At 38.4% G+C, this 13730-nt stretch overlaps 1 protein-coding gene across 4 annotated transcripts in view; it reads right to left on the bottom strand.

Annotated features, from left to right (window-relative positions):
• Positions 1-13730, bottom strand: part of LOC148872726 (cation-chloride cotransporter 1-like) — a 108400-nt gene that overhangs the window by 1489 nt on the left and 93181 nt on the right. For all 4 annotated transcript variants that reach the window (XM_088974040.1, XM_088974039.1, XM_088974038.1 and 1 more), the window contains one exon: positions 8851-9012. In XM_088974040.1, the coding sequence (XP_088830166.1) occupies positions 8851-9012 (162 nt within the window). The remainder of the gene's footprint in view (positions 1-8850; positions 9013-13730) is intronic.

Below are 13730 nucleotides of genomic sequence, written 5' to 3'. Positions count from 1 at the left end.
CTTAGATTTGACATGGTCCATAAATACAAATCATAATGATGCTAGAGCAAAGTGGTCAATTATGGAATTGTTTGAAATTCTATGTATTCTTTGTATTTTTTGATAGTAAGATGTGGTTATTGATATTGGAGTGATTTTTCAGTATATTATGCTTATAGTTGGTGATTCTCATAAAGGCAAGTGGTTCTAGGTGCCAAATGAGCGGTTTTGGATTTTCCCTCTATCTTCTCTATAGTTCTGAAAACAGAATTTATAGCCATCAAAAGCTCACAAGTTCTGCACTAAAGGGGTTCATTCAACTTCCTTGAAAGTCTAAAACTAATATAGGTATGCTTTTCTTCAGTTTACGTAATAAAAAAAAATTCCTGTTTCTGGTAGTTTTTTAATCTTCTTTTTGTGTCACCAATTGTGGTAAGAGTGCTGAACAAGATAAAAGCCTATTTAAGGCAGTTGGGTCCATCAAGGTGTATACCAGAGGTCCATGTAAGAAAGCTCAATATCTGTTGGTTGTAGACAGTTGTAACAAGATTAACAGAATGCAAAGGTAGTGTATAAAAAAGGAGAAGAGAAGAATAAGAGTTTAGAGTTTTCCTCCTAAGCCTCTCTCTTTTCCCTCTGGAGGCAGAATCTCCCTTGAAGTAAAACTCCTGGGGTGAGCAGGAACTCACCAATTCTGCTATCAGAGCAAAAGCAAGATTTGTCAAACCCTCTGGTGAACAACAAAGAAGTTGAAAGCAGAAGACTTCAGCCAGGGTAGCACAAGGAACGGCAGAAGCTACTCCCGAGTGGTAAAGATGGATTTCCAATATTCAGTGGCCAAGATCCTCTGTCTTGGATTTATTGTGCAGAGAAATACTTTGACCTCCAAGAAATCACCGGTCACCAGAGGGTAGCAGTGGCTTCAATTTACCTTTAAGGAGAAGCAATTCACTAGTTTCAGTGGTACAAACGATCACACTCTCGACCAACTTGGAATGACTTCATGGAGTCTCTCTGCATCAGATTTGGGCCTTCCTCTTTTGAAGATTTCGATGAAGCACTGGCCAAGATTCATCAAGTTGGGATGGTGTGAGAGTATCAGGTGGAATTCAATCAATTGGCAACAAGAGTACAAGGTTGGCCGAAAAAAGTCCTCATCGGTTGTTTTGTTGGGGGTCTCAGAGACGATCTTCGTATTGAGGTCAAAGCTATGCAGCCTAATATGGTAGCCATAGCTATAGGATTAGGCACTCCATGAAGACAAGATCAATGGACTGAGAAAGAATTGTCAAGTAGGAGACCCATCCTTGAGACATCATCAGTTAGGACAGAACTACAAGGAGACTATCCACCCACGCTACAGAAAACCCATGCAATTCCATTAAAACGGCTGTCATGTTTGGAGATGAAAGATTGCCGGGAGAGAAGCCTCTGCTTTAACTGTGACAAAAAATTCTCCCCCAGTCATCACTATAAGAAACAACAAGCATTTTTGTTATAGATCGACTCTGAAGAATGTAGGGGAGGAACCTATTGAGAACTCAGGTGAACCAGAATGAGGAACTGAATTCAATTAACCAGCCATTTGCCTACAAGCTCTTATCGGTCCACACTCAACCAGGACAATGAGGGTGATGGGTGGGCCGATGTGTCTCGGTGCTCATTGATAGTGGAAGCACTCTAACTTTGTAACAGTGAAGCTCACCAAACAATTGGGGTTACCTGTGTAACCTACTACTCCCTTCTTTGTACATGTGGTGAATGGGGGAGGTATCCGATGTGAGGGGGTCTGTGCCAAGGTGGCATTGCTCATTAAAGGTTGTGAATTTAGGATGGACCTTCATCCCTTCGACTTCTATGGATCGAACGTTGTGTTAGGAATCCATTGGTTAAGCAAATTGGGCCTGGTAACACATGACTGGGCCAAGCTTACCATGGCTTTCCTCCAAATCAGGAAGCCACACCACATCAAAGGAATCGGGCTGAACACAGTCCACCAAAGTCGTCTGCAAACCATACTCAAAAACTGTCAACCAACAATGAACACCACTCTTATGAGTCTAGGTCCTAGCTACTCAGGCCCAACACTCTTGATGGGAGGATTGCGGATGCTTTAGAATAGAAGCCTAAGAGAAAGAATTCCAATTACTATTGCAGGAATATTCAGACATCTTTCAAGAACCAACAGAGCTGCCACCATCTAGAGAACAAGATCACTGGATTTCGATACAACTGGGAGCCGTAATAGCAAACATACGGCCTTATAAGTATCCACATTTCCACAAAACAGATTCATTATCTTGGACATGTCGTCTCACCCGGTACAGTTACAACAGACTCGAGAAAGGTTCAATGCATGCTAGTTTGGCCATGACCCACTTCTGTAAAGAACCTTCAGGGGTTTCTGGGTCTTACAGGATATTACCACCAATTTATACAGAATTATGGTACTCCGGCTTCTCCTCTAACACACTTACTAAAGAAGAACAACTTCAAATGGTCCGAAACAGCTAATTCAGCTTTTACTACACTGAAGCATGCTCTAATTACCCCTCCAGTGTTAACATTACCAGACTTTTCTAAAGAATTTGTAGTAGAATCATATGCGTTAGGCACGGATCTAGGAGCTGTTTTACTACAGGAAGGGAAACCAGTGGCTTATTTCAGCAAAACCATCTCAGAACAAGCCCAAGGGAAATCAACATTGAGAAAGAACTGATGGTTGTGACCCTTGCAATTCAAAAGTGGAAAGGGTATTTACTGGGTCTCCACCACTACTATCCACACAGATCACAAAAGTCTAAAACATTCAGTGGAACAACCAAGACTCTCAGAAGTTCAACAAAAGTGGTGGTATAAATTGTTAGGTTTTGATTTCACCATTTAATATAAATCTGGCCTCACTAATGTGATTGCTCATGCATTCTCACGGCAACATGAATTGGGCCAACAACTATCTGTGTCGCAGCCCATTTACCCCTTGGTGGGTCAGCTGAAAGAAAAGGTCTCTCAAGACCTTACTAAAATTCGGAATCAGCTTATGCAAGGCAAGGGCCACCTACCTGGATATTCAGTTTTCAATGGCATTCTTATGTTCAAGGGGAGGATGGCTATTCCCTCAGTCAGCCCATAGACTGGCCCTCCTAGAACTATTTCATGCCTCTCTGGGGGGTGGTCATTCTGGAGTCTTATGCACTCACAAAAGGTTGGCTTCACATTTCCATTCAGTAGGCATGAAGAAGCACATCCATGATTTTGTAGCCCAGTGCACCATATGCCAAAGACACAAGTATGATACTCAAACACCAGCTGGTTTACTGCAGCCCATCCCATTTCCTGATCAAGTTTGGAGGAAATCACGATGGACTTCATCACAGGCCTTCCGGTTTCATTGGGTAAGACGGTCATTGCAATCTTTGCAGCGGACTCTCTAAATATGCCCACTTTGCACCATTGACAGCAGCACAAGTGGCCAATCTTTTCATTCAGAAGGTCACTTGTCTCCATGGGACACCAAGAACTATCATTTCAGATTGTGATGCAGCCTTCATGAGCAAATTCTGGTCTGAATATTTCAAGGCCCAAGGGACCAAGCTACATCACTGAACCATCCAAGGTGGTTAATCGCACATTAGAAACTTATCTATGATGTTTTGCAAGTGATTACCCTCGGACGTGGCTCAACTGGTTATCGTGGGCTGAGTATTGGTAAAATACCTCGTCCAATGGATCACTACAAGCAATCCCATTCAAAGCTCTATATGGACATGACCCACCATCCTTATTACCCTATGAAAAATGCTCAACTGCATTTGCGGAAGTAGATGATTATTTTGCCCAGCGAGACAGTCCTTAAGGACCTTAAAACCCACTTACTACAGACTCAACAATAGATGAAAATTCACTATGACAAGAAGCACTGGGATGTCTCCTATGAGTTAGGGGACTGGGTTTACCAAAAACTTATCCTGTCAAAGAGAATCTCCCAGAAGCTTGCCCCTTGATTCTATGGGCCATTTCAGATCCTTGAGAAGGTGGGTAGGGTTGCCTAAGCTAGACCTGCCAGCCTCATCCAAGTTACATGCCACCTTCCATGTTCCCCGCTGAAGAGACACCTAGGGCCCACAGCTCCTGTTTCACCAACATTACCAGAGTTCTTAGGTGAGGGGAACTTGCTACCGGAACCAGCTGAAATTGTGGATTACAAAAGGATTAAGAAGGGTAGTGCCACAGTTCAATAAGCCATAATCGTTTGGAAACATCTCCCATTTGAAGATGTTACATGGGAAGAACCATACTATCTTGCACCAGTTCAGTCATCTCAACCATGGGGACAAGGTTGCTTTAATGGGGGATGGAATTGGTAAGAATGCTGAGCAAGATAAAAGCCCATTTAAGCCAGTCGGGCCGATCAAGAAGGTGTATACCAGAGGTTCATGTAAGCAAGTCCGATATCTGTTGGTTGTAGACAGTTGTAACAAGATTAACAGAATGTAAAGGCAGTGTATAAAAAGGAGAAGAGAAGAATAAGAGTTCAGAGTTTCCCTCCTAAGTCTCTCTCTCTCTCTCTCCCCTTCTGGAGGTAGAGTCTCCCTCAAAGTAAGACTCCCGGAGTGAGCAGGAACTCACCAAATTTATCTAAAATTTGAGTGCTCTCATAGATCTTCATTTTCATCATACTAAGTTTCATCTCAAAACTCTACCTAAGATTCTGTTTTCGCCACAAACACAGAAATTGTCTTAGACATACTTTGAACTTTACCAAACTTGTTTCGTCACAAAACAGAAGTTGAAAAATTCTATCTTGGACCTATTTTCCTTACTCTGGAATTTCTTCACAATATTGGAACAAAATATGCAATTATTATGGTTAAGGATTGAAACCATTCCTAACCTAAATGCTAAAAGTTTTAATGGGAAGGATTGGGATTGATGTCATGTCTATTGCAGACAAGTGAGTTAGGAAAAGGAATCCAGGGATCTTATTGTTGTGTCAAATCTAACAACCCACATATAATTTGCACTATATGGCCTGGGATTGATGTCATGTCTATTGCAGACAAGTGAGTTAGGAAAAGGAATCCAGGGATCTTATTGTTGTGTCAAATCTAACAACCCACATATAATTTGCACTATATGGCCTGGGAAAATGAGAAAATATATGCCTCTTCTTTCTTCCATAACATTCTTGTGACTTAACTAAATCTGAAGCAGCATGACTTGTTAAAAGCTTAACCACAAGTTTATTTACTGCTTAAGATGAAATTGCAGATGTCTAATTATGCTTGAGCATAGCTAGACATCTCATTCATGCTTTTCCTGGAGGTTTAAAACATCAATAAGTTCAGCTTAAGAAGCCCAATAGGCATATACATGGGTCTTATGCGATGTGTTGATGTTTTGGACACATTGTGTAATCTATAGTGGTAGTGTTTGATTATTTATTATTTAGATAGGAAGTGGGGACCATGTCACTCTTGTTGGGTCCTTTTTGAACAGTTATTTTAAGTGTTTTACGCTGTTTTATGTGTTAGCCACCCTATAAGGGCATATTGGTCTTTGTACTCTTTATTATTTTAGACTATAAATAATACTCAAGAGGAAGGCCAGCATTATTGCTCTCTTATATCTCTCAAATCTCTTCTCTTCTCTTCTCTTTCTCCTCTCTTCTCTTCTTCAAGAAATATTCTTTTCTTTTATAGATTATTTATTTATTTTTTTATTTCAGCACTTTTTTACTTGGTATCAGAGCTCGGCTAGGGTTTCTTGGAGTTTTTCCATGCAGTCCTTGATCAGCTGATTGCATGAGGAGATAAGGGGCTAATCGATATACTTCAAATTGCCCAATTCTTGGATATTTTGGTGTGATCTAGTCATCGAGAGGGTGATCTATGTTTTGGCATCAAAATTAGGAAGAACTGGAGTGCGAGGAAGAGTCTTAATCAAGTTGGACTCTTCAAATTTTATCTGATCTTGGGCGCTCAGGTATTGTTGGACTTTTCTAGGTATTTTGTAGGGGACGGTTAGGTTTCTAGAATTTTTTGGGCCTTTTGGAGTGGCCGATTCACTTTTCTCTCTGGTGGGAAGAGAGAGATTTCTCTCCGGATAGACTTTTCTTCTTTCGGAAAGGTCTGTTACCTTTGTGTGTGAGATCGATTTGATCTTGGAGGCTCTCTACCTAATTATTTTCTACTATTGAACTGTTTGAAGTAAAATGGAGAGTTGGAGTATCGAGCAGAAGTCCATCGGTAACATGGGTCTGGGTGTTGGAGGTAGTAGTGATGTTTTTTGGTTTGGAATTATTATTATAGTGAAATTTGATAGTACAAATTACCTGGAATGGGCACAATCAGCCAAGAGGGCCACTGGTGCTTGTAGGAAACTGGGGTACATCACTGGGGAGGAGAAGAAACCTGATACAGATCCCTACCAGTGGGTACAGGAGAATTACATGGTGATGACTTGGTTGTGTAACTCTATGTTACCTCACATTGGTAATTTTTTTTTTGTGGACTAATACTGCAAAGGAGATTTGGGATGGAGTGACTGAAACCTATTCCTATAAACAAAATGTAGCTAGAGCTTATCAGTTAAGGAATTAGGTGATTAGTAGAAAATAGGGAGATAGACCTCTTGCCACCTATTTCTCCATGCTGAAAACTCTTTGGGAGGAGATTGACCACTTAGAATTGTGGTTTGCGAGAGTATGAAGGATGCAACCACCTATCAGGGGTTGGTAGAAAAGAACTGGGTTTTTAAGTTCTTGGCTGGGCTGAACCTTGATTTTGACATTGCTAGGCAACATCTCCTTTCTAGAGAAAGTGTGACTCTTTCTCAAGCTTATGCCTTTGTCTCTGGAGAGGAGAGCAAGAGGAGGAATGTCATGCTGAGACAGCCTGGGATTGATCAGTCAGCTATGGTTAGTACAGTTAAATCTAAGCTAAATGGAGACAGGGGGAGTAGTGAGGCCAGGAAGGAGGACAAGGACTTGGTGTGTGACTATTGCAAGAAGACTAAGAATACCAGAGACACTTGTTGGAAGCTTTACCCTCATCTCGTACCGACTCGGATCAATTACAGGAGACCCTTCAGGACCCCTCTCCCAAGTTGATTTGGAGTCCATTGTAGCAGTAGCAGTGAAGACCATAGTTGTCAAGGCATCACCTAGGTGCCCTTGGCTGGGCGCCTGGCCTAGGCGACTAAGTGCCCACCTAGGCGACAAAAATGACAAGGCGGGCGCCTTTTATAATGTCATTTATATTGATGTATCTTATTAATGTTGTGTTAATAAATTTTATTATATGCTATATATATATCAATTATACTTTGTTTTAATGTTTTACTATTGAAATTTAAAAGATCAAAGGGTTTTGAGGAGAGAAAAAGAAGGAAAGAAAGAAAGAAGGAAAGAAAGAATAGAATAATAAAGTTCTTTTTTTCTATTCTCTCTCTCTCTAATTAAATAAAACAGAAACTCCATCCTTGTTTTTTTGCTATTTTACTTTCTATCCTGAATGCTTATCATATAAAGTTAATAGCCTTCTTTAGCTGCTAATTAATATGAATTTTCTCTATTAAATACTAATTATAGTAGTATTATTTTTTAAAATAATGAAATTAATACATATAAAAAAATTTTTATCTTTTAGATGTGATGATTTGCCACATTTTTAGAGGAAATTTAATGTTCTTAATAAAGAGAATTACTACTTTTTCAATTAACATACATGCTGAATGGTATATAAAACTAGGAAACTAGCCAAAAGTCAGTTTTTTATATTATAAAACTTATATTGCCTAGGCGACTAGGCACCCCAATGTCGCCCAGAATCACCTAGACGCCTTGAAAACTATGGTGAGGACTGAATTGGAAAAGAATGGACAACTTATGAATAAGAAGGATCCAACCATTTCTAGTTCTTCAGATGGGCATGACAGTGCAGAGCCAACCATACTACTTCCTTTGCTCATACAGGTAGTTCATATGCAGTTGCAAATCATGTATCCACCTTAGGTAAGGAGGGATCTCCCTGGATTATAGATTCCAGAGCACAGGCACATGACCAATATATTTACCCTTTTTAATTCTTACCAGTTGTGCTCTGGTAGAGATAAAGTCTCTATAGCAGATAGTTCCCATATTCCCATTGGTGGGAAAGGGATAGTTAGGGTGACAACCGGAGAAGTCTGCTTGCCTTATGTCTCCTCTGAACTACAGTTGGCTGATGTCTTCACCAAAGGGGATGCAAAGAACAAGCTTGAATACAATCTATGCAAGTTGGGAATGTGTGACATTTACTCCCAACTTGAGGGGGAATGTTGAGGTTTTAAACAAATTGTGTAGTCTATAGTGGTAGTCTTTGATTATTTATTGTTTAGATAGGAAGTGGGGAACATTGCACTCTTGTTGGGTCCATTCTGAGTAGTTGTTTCAAGTGTTTTATGCTGTTTTATGTGTTAGCTGCCCTATTAGGGCGGCCAACATTATTGGTCTCCTTTCTCTCTCAAATCTCTTCTCTCCTCTTTCTTCCTCTCTTCTTCTTCAAGAAATATTCTTTTCTTTTACAGATTTTGTTTATTTATTTTTATTTTTATTTTTTTTATTTCAGCACTTTTCTACTGGAACTAAAGTATTCTTAAGAAAGAAGGATAACATGAAACTGCTGTGCATTGAGAATTAAATAACTAGATTTTCCTGCATTGCACTTTTTTGTTTTGTTTTCCACTTGTCAGAATGAAAGAGGAATCATTCTGATTTCAAAACCTATTCCCTGAAATCTTCTAGCAGTTGGCCATGCTAGTGAAAGAGGAAGAGAAATTGTTCAGAAAAGCAACAATCTTTTTCAACATTTTCAGAATGTATAAATGTACCTCCTAGTGATCGAAGGCTGCGAAGAGCAAGTTGGAAATATGCACTTTTGAAGCCATCACCCCAGTCCCCGGCTTTCCCCTTTAGGATCACATAATAGTATATTAGGCTAGCAAGGGCTAGAGACACCACAGTGAATAACCAAGAAATCAGGAACATGATCACTGCACCAATAACAAAAGCAGCATGTAAAATACGGTACTTAAAAGGAACATTTACACACACACAAGTTTACAAGGATAACAATAATAAGCATGGAGAATTCTAAAATATCTGGGTCTTAACACACTGGACATTAATATTCTAACCATCCATAAGCAATTCAAGAAATCACAATAGATACAGGTATTATCTCAATAAACAAACAAACTAGGGAAATAGTGACAAAGCAATGCCAAGGTACATGTGCAATAGGTGGGATTCAAGAATCTATTGTTCAACACTAGGAGATCTCCTAAAAATGGAAAACATCCTGAGTTCATTTTTCCTGGATCAACCCCTACATCCTTATTTGTCATCCAAAAGAAGGTAACTTGGACTGAACTTTTAAACATAAGCAATGAAATATGACAAGTTGACATTTCAGACCTTGAGTGCGAGAAAAGCAATTATCATTCTCAGCCTGAGCCTCATGATACATCTCATATGTTACTCCATACGCAAATTCATAAGAAAACAAGAAGAAAGTTCCTGATGTAGTGCTAAAAGATGTGACAGTTCAAACCCAAGGATGCTCATCTTAATCATGGTTCACAATATTGGTGAGATTTAGTGAAATTTACCCAGATTCTCCTCATTTTGCTAGGTGGGAAGTACAGAATTTTTTAAGAATCTTTTTCCTAATATCTCTAATATTTTGCCAATATGTCGATGATATTTTAGATTTCACTGATAGGCTATATGTTCGAGGTTTAAAACCTTAGAATATTATTAAGATCTTTCTAATATTTCATTAAAATAGTTGTGAAGCACACCTGCTAATAATTCAGAAAATATAGAAAAAGAGAAGAAATGAGAAGTTTCAGCAGAAGTTTGTTAAAAAAGAATTAAGAAGAGAAGAGAAAAGAGTTCGATAGGTAGGCTTCATGGGTGTAGCAGTGAGGAACAGATTGTGATCTGTTGCAGAATCTAATTCCCTATTCGTGAGGTGTATTGTGATGCTTTATGGTGCTGAAAGTGGAAGACAGAAATAGTGTTGTTGCTAAAACCTATGATAGTAAGTACCCTAGTAATAATCAGTTGTTGGTGTGTAGTTGGTGACTAATTAGTGAAGTGGAGTGCCAGACTAGTAGTATAATTTCTTTCATTTTCCTTGTGCAGTCATGGGAGACAGCAGTGAGTAAAAGTCTAATGTGATGGTCCCTTCTGATTATCTGAATGTGCAGACGACATCTATCAAACTGAATGGTGAGAATTATGTGCCTTGGGCTAAATCTGTTGAAGTTTTTCTGAAAGATAAGAAGAAAGTGAAGCATGTGAGGGAAGATAAACCCCCAACCGGTTCTCAAGGATATGATGAGTTGGAGCAAGATGATGCGCAAATTATGGCATGGCTAAGGAATAGTATGAAACCCAAAATCAGTGTGAACTTCATGTTTTTAGATACAGCTAAAGAGGTTTGGGATCATGCAAAGAAGTTTTATGCTAGACAAGACAACAATGCTAGGGTTTACCAACTGTGCCAAGAGTATTTCAATCTGCAATAGGGGAATCTAAGTCTTGAAGAATATTATGCTAGTATGAGAAATCTGTGGAATGAGTTGAATGTGTATCATCCTCTTACATCTAATGTCAAAATTCAGCAACAATAGAGAGAGCAATCAGATGTGACCAGATGTTTTGTAGGGTTGAAGTCTGAATATGAACTGGTAAGAGCACAGATACTAGGTGTGTATGCTCTTCCCTCTCTCGAGGAGGTGTTTGCTCGTCTTCAGAGGATCTTAGTTGGACCCACAGAGAACTCCACTATATCATATAGGTCTACGTTTGCAGTAACGAGAGGGGGAGGACATGGAGTTAAAGGAGGAGCTCGGGAAGGTTAGCCTGGTCGTGGTGGTGGTAGTGGACCCATGTATGGTCGTGGTGGTGGTTGTGTTGGAGGTCGAGACTTAAGGGGAGCCCGTGGCAGAGGACGTAGTAATGATCGAAGGAGGTGTACACATTGTGGTATGGAGGGACTGACTATCAACTTCTGTTATGAATTATGATCTACATGACCCACCTTCGACCCGAGCAAATCACGCAGCGATAACTAGTGGTGGTTCGAGACAAGAATCTCAGCAAACTGATCAGATACCTTCTACATCTACAGATGCCTCCAGAAAGGAGATGATGAGTGTTTCACAGGATGAGTATGAGCGGTTCATTCGGGCTACGTCTAAGTGGAACACGGTACCCTTGCACTCCCAGGTATGGCTTGTCTGGCATCCAAACCTTTCCATTGGATTATCAATTCTAGATCCAATGTCGATTCTAGAGCTTCCGAATCTGTTACTCTTGCTAATGATTCCAGGTGTGTTTTCCTCCCTTTCTCTGTCCACATCACAATGTGTTACTCTTGCTAATGGTTCTACATCCTCCACTAGAACCTTCGTTTCCAAACCTTGACCTACCCATTGCTTTGAGAAAAGGTAAATGTATAGCTCATTGTATTTCCAAACACCTTTCTTACAGATTGTTGTCCCCATCCTACTATGCCTTTCTAGACTCCATTTCCTCTCAACCCATCCCAAAGTCTGTTTCAGAAGCCTTAGCCACACCAAAATGGAGGGGTGCTATGAGGACTGAAATTGAAGCCCTTCATTAAAACAATACTTGGGAAGGAAAGTGTTTCAAAAGGAAACTACTGGGTGAAAGTGGGTTTTCAGTATCAGTATCGTGTAAATGGGTCAATTGAGAGGTATAAGGCTTATCTTGTTGCTAAGGGATGTACTCATGTATATGGGATAGATTACACTAAGGCTTTTTCTCCAGTTGCTAAAATCAAGGTTTAAAATGTCAATGTCGATGGAAATGTCGCTTACCAAAATATAGGAGATATGTTAGAAATGTCGTGAGGAAATATTGTAAAAATTAGAAACATTGTGGAAATATTATGAAATATGTGGAAATATGCAATGGTATTCTGTAAAATGATAAAAGAAGCATTGATGAATATTTCTAGACTATTATCTTATTCCCAGCCATTATATAAAGCTAAGAAACTAAGATCAATAACAAATTAGTAAATGACAATTTACCAATTTATTATTCAATTTGATGTTTTTACAAGGTTATCTGATATATTCTTTTCTTATTTTTAATTCTGAATTATTATCAATTCTAATATATTTATTTCACACTAGTAAATAGAAATACATTTATTCTGACTTTTTAAATATTAAAGGTTTAATACATTATGTTTTATTATAAATTTAATAAACTGATTCTCCTTTTTGTAGTATTAAGATTATGATATATTCTGATTTCTTATAAAACTTAATGAATTTATTATGATTTTTAATACTAAATTTATAATAAATTATGATTTAGTATGAAATTTAATAAATTTATTCTGATTTTTTATATTAAATGTATAATATGATTTATTATAAAATTTAATAAACATTTTTTGATTTTAATAAATATTTTAAAAATACTAACTAGTTAATATTTTATTACTTGAAATATATTTTATGTTTTATATTATAAAGTAATTAATTTATTCTTTTGTTTTTATATTTTGTTAATTCTTTTTCATAAATATTTTATTTGAAATATTAAATATAAATTATTAATGGAATAATTTATATTAATATATTATATTATTAATGTACATTAGTTGACATCCTGTCGACATAATAGGAAACACTATCTTTTTGGTTATTTGGACCGATTTGGTCAACATTTCCGAAATATAGGAAATGTCGACTGAAATAATGTAATTTTTATATTACCATCCATTTTCATGTTGGTGAACCTCAACATCGGCATATGTTGGGCGACATTAGCGACATTTCGCGACATTTGAAACCATGATTTTATCAACTTTATTGATGATTATTCAAGATACACCTGGATATATCCTAAGCATTCTAGAGAAGAAGTACCCAAGATTGTGAAAGATTTCGACCGCATGGTTTTTACTCAATTTCATGTTGAAGTTCAAAATTTCCAATCGGATAATGCAAAGGAATACTTTCATCATGACTTAGCTGAGTTTTTCTCCTCTCATGGATCTCTTCATAGAAGCTCGTGTGTCAGAACACCACAACAAAATGGTGTTGCTCAAAGGAAGAGCCAACATCTTCTTGAAGTTTCCCGTAGTATGATGCTTCACATGAATGTTCCAAAACGATTTTGGATTGATGTTGTGATGGTGATAGCTTATGTTATCAATTGTATGCTATCACGCCTCTTGCAATACAAGGCCCCACATCAACTTCTTTTCCCTCAATCCCCCTTATTATCTATCTCCAAACCGGGGTAAATTGGACCCCAAGTCGGTTCCATGTGTTTTTTTGGGTTATCCATCTTCCCAGAAGGGCTACAAATGCTTTAATCCTGCCACACATAAGTACTTTGTATCGATGGATGTGTCTTTTCTTGAATCTAAATCCTTCTTCCAACTCCTCAAGTGGAGAATAGTGTGAAGGAGGAGAGGCAAGCTCCTCAAGCTTCTCTTCTCTATTCCTGACTCCTCTCCATTCCGTGTGTTCTTGAGGCACCGTAAGGGACAGCTGAATTCAAAGGCTGTTGAGCTACTTGAGACTATACATCCAATACTATCTAACTCATTGAAGGAAAATCCAAGTACTCTTGTTCCTCTTGACATTACTAAACCTATTGCTATTGATGATTCTACCAATTATCTTGATGTCCCAATTGCTCATAGGAAAGGAGT

This window comes from Nelumbo lutea, chromosome 2 (genome assembly GCF_056320005.1).
Source record: "Nelumbo lutea isolate HS-2025 chromosome 2, American lotus-T2T, whole genome shotgun sequence".
Taxonomy (NCBI): Eukaryota; Viridiplantae; Streptophyta; class Magnoliopsida; order Proteales; family Nelumbonaceae; genus Nelumbo; species Nelumbo lutea.
This window is presented reverse-complemented; position numbering and strand designations above follow the sequence as displayed.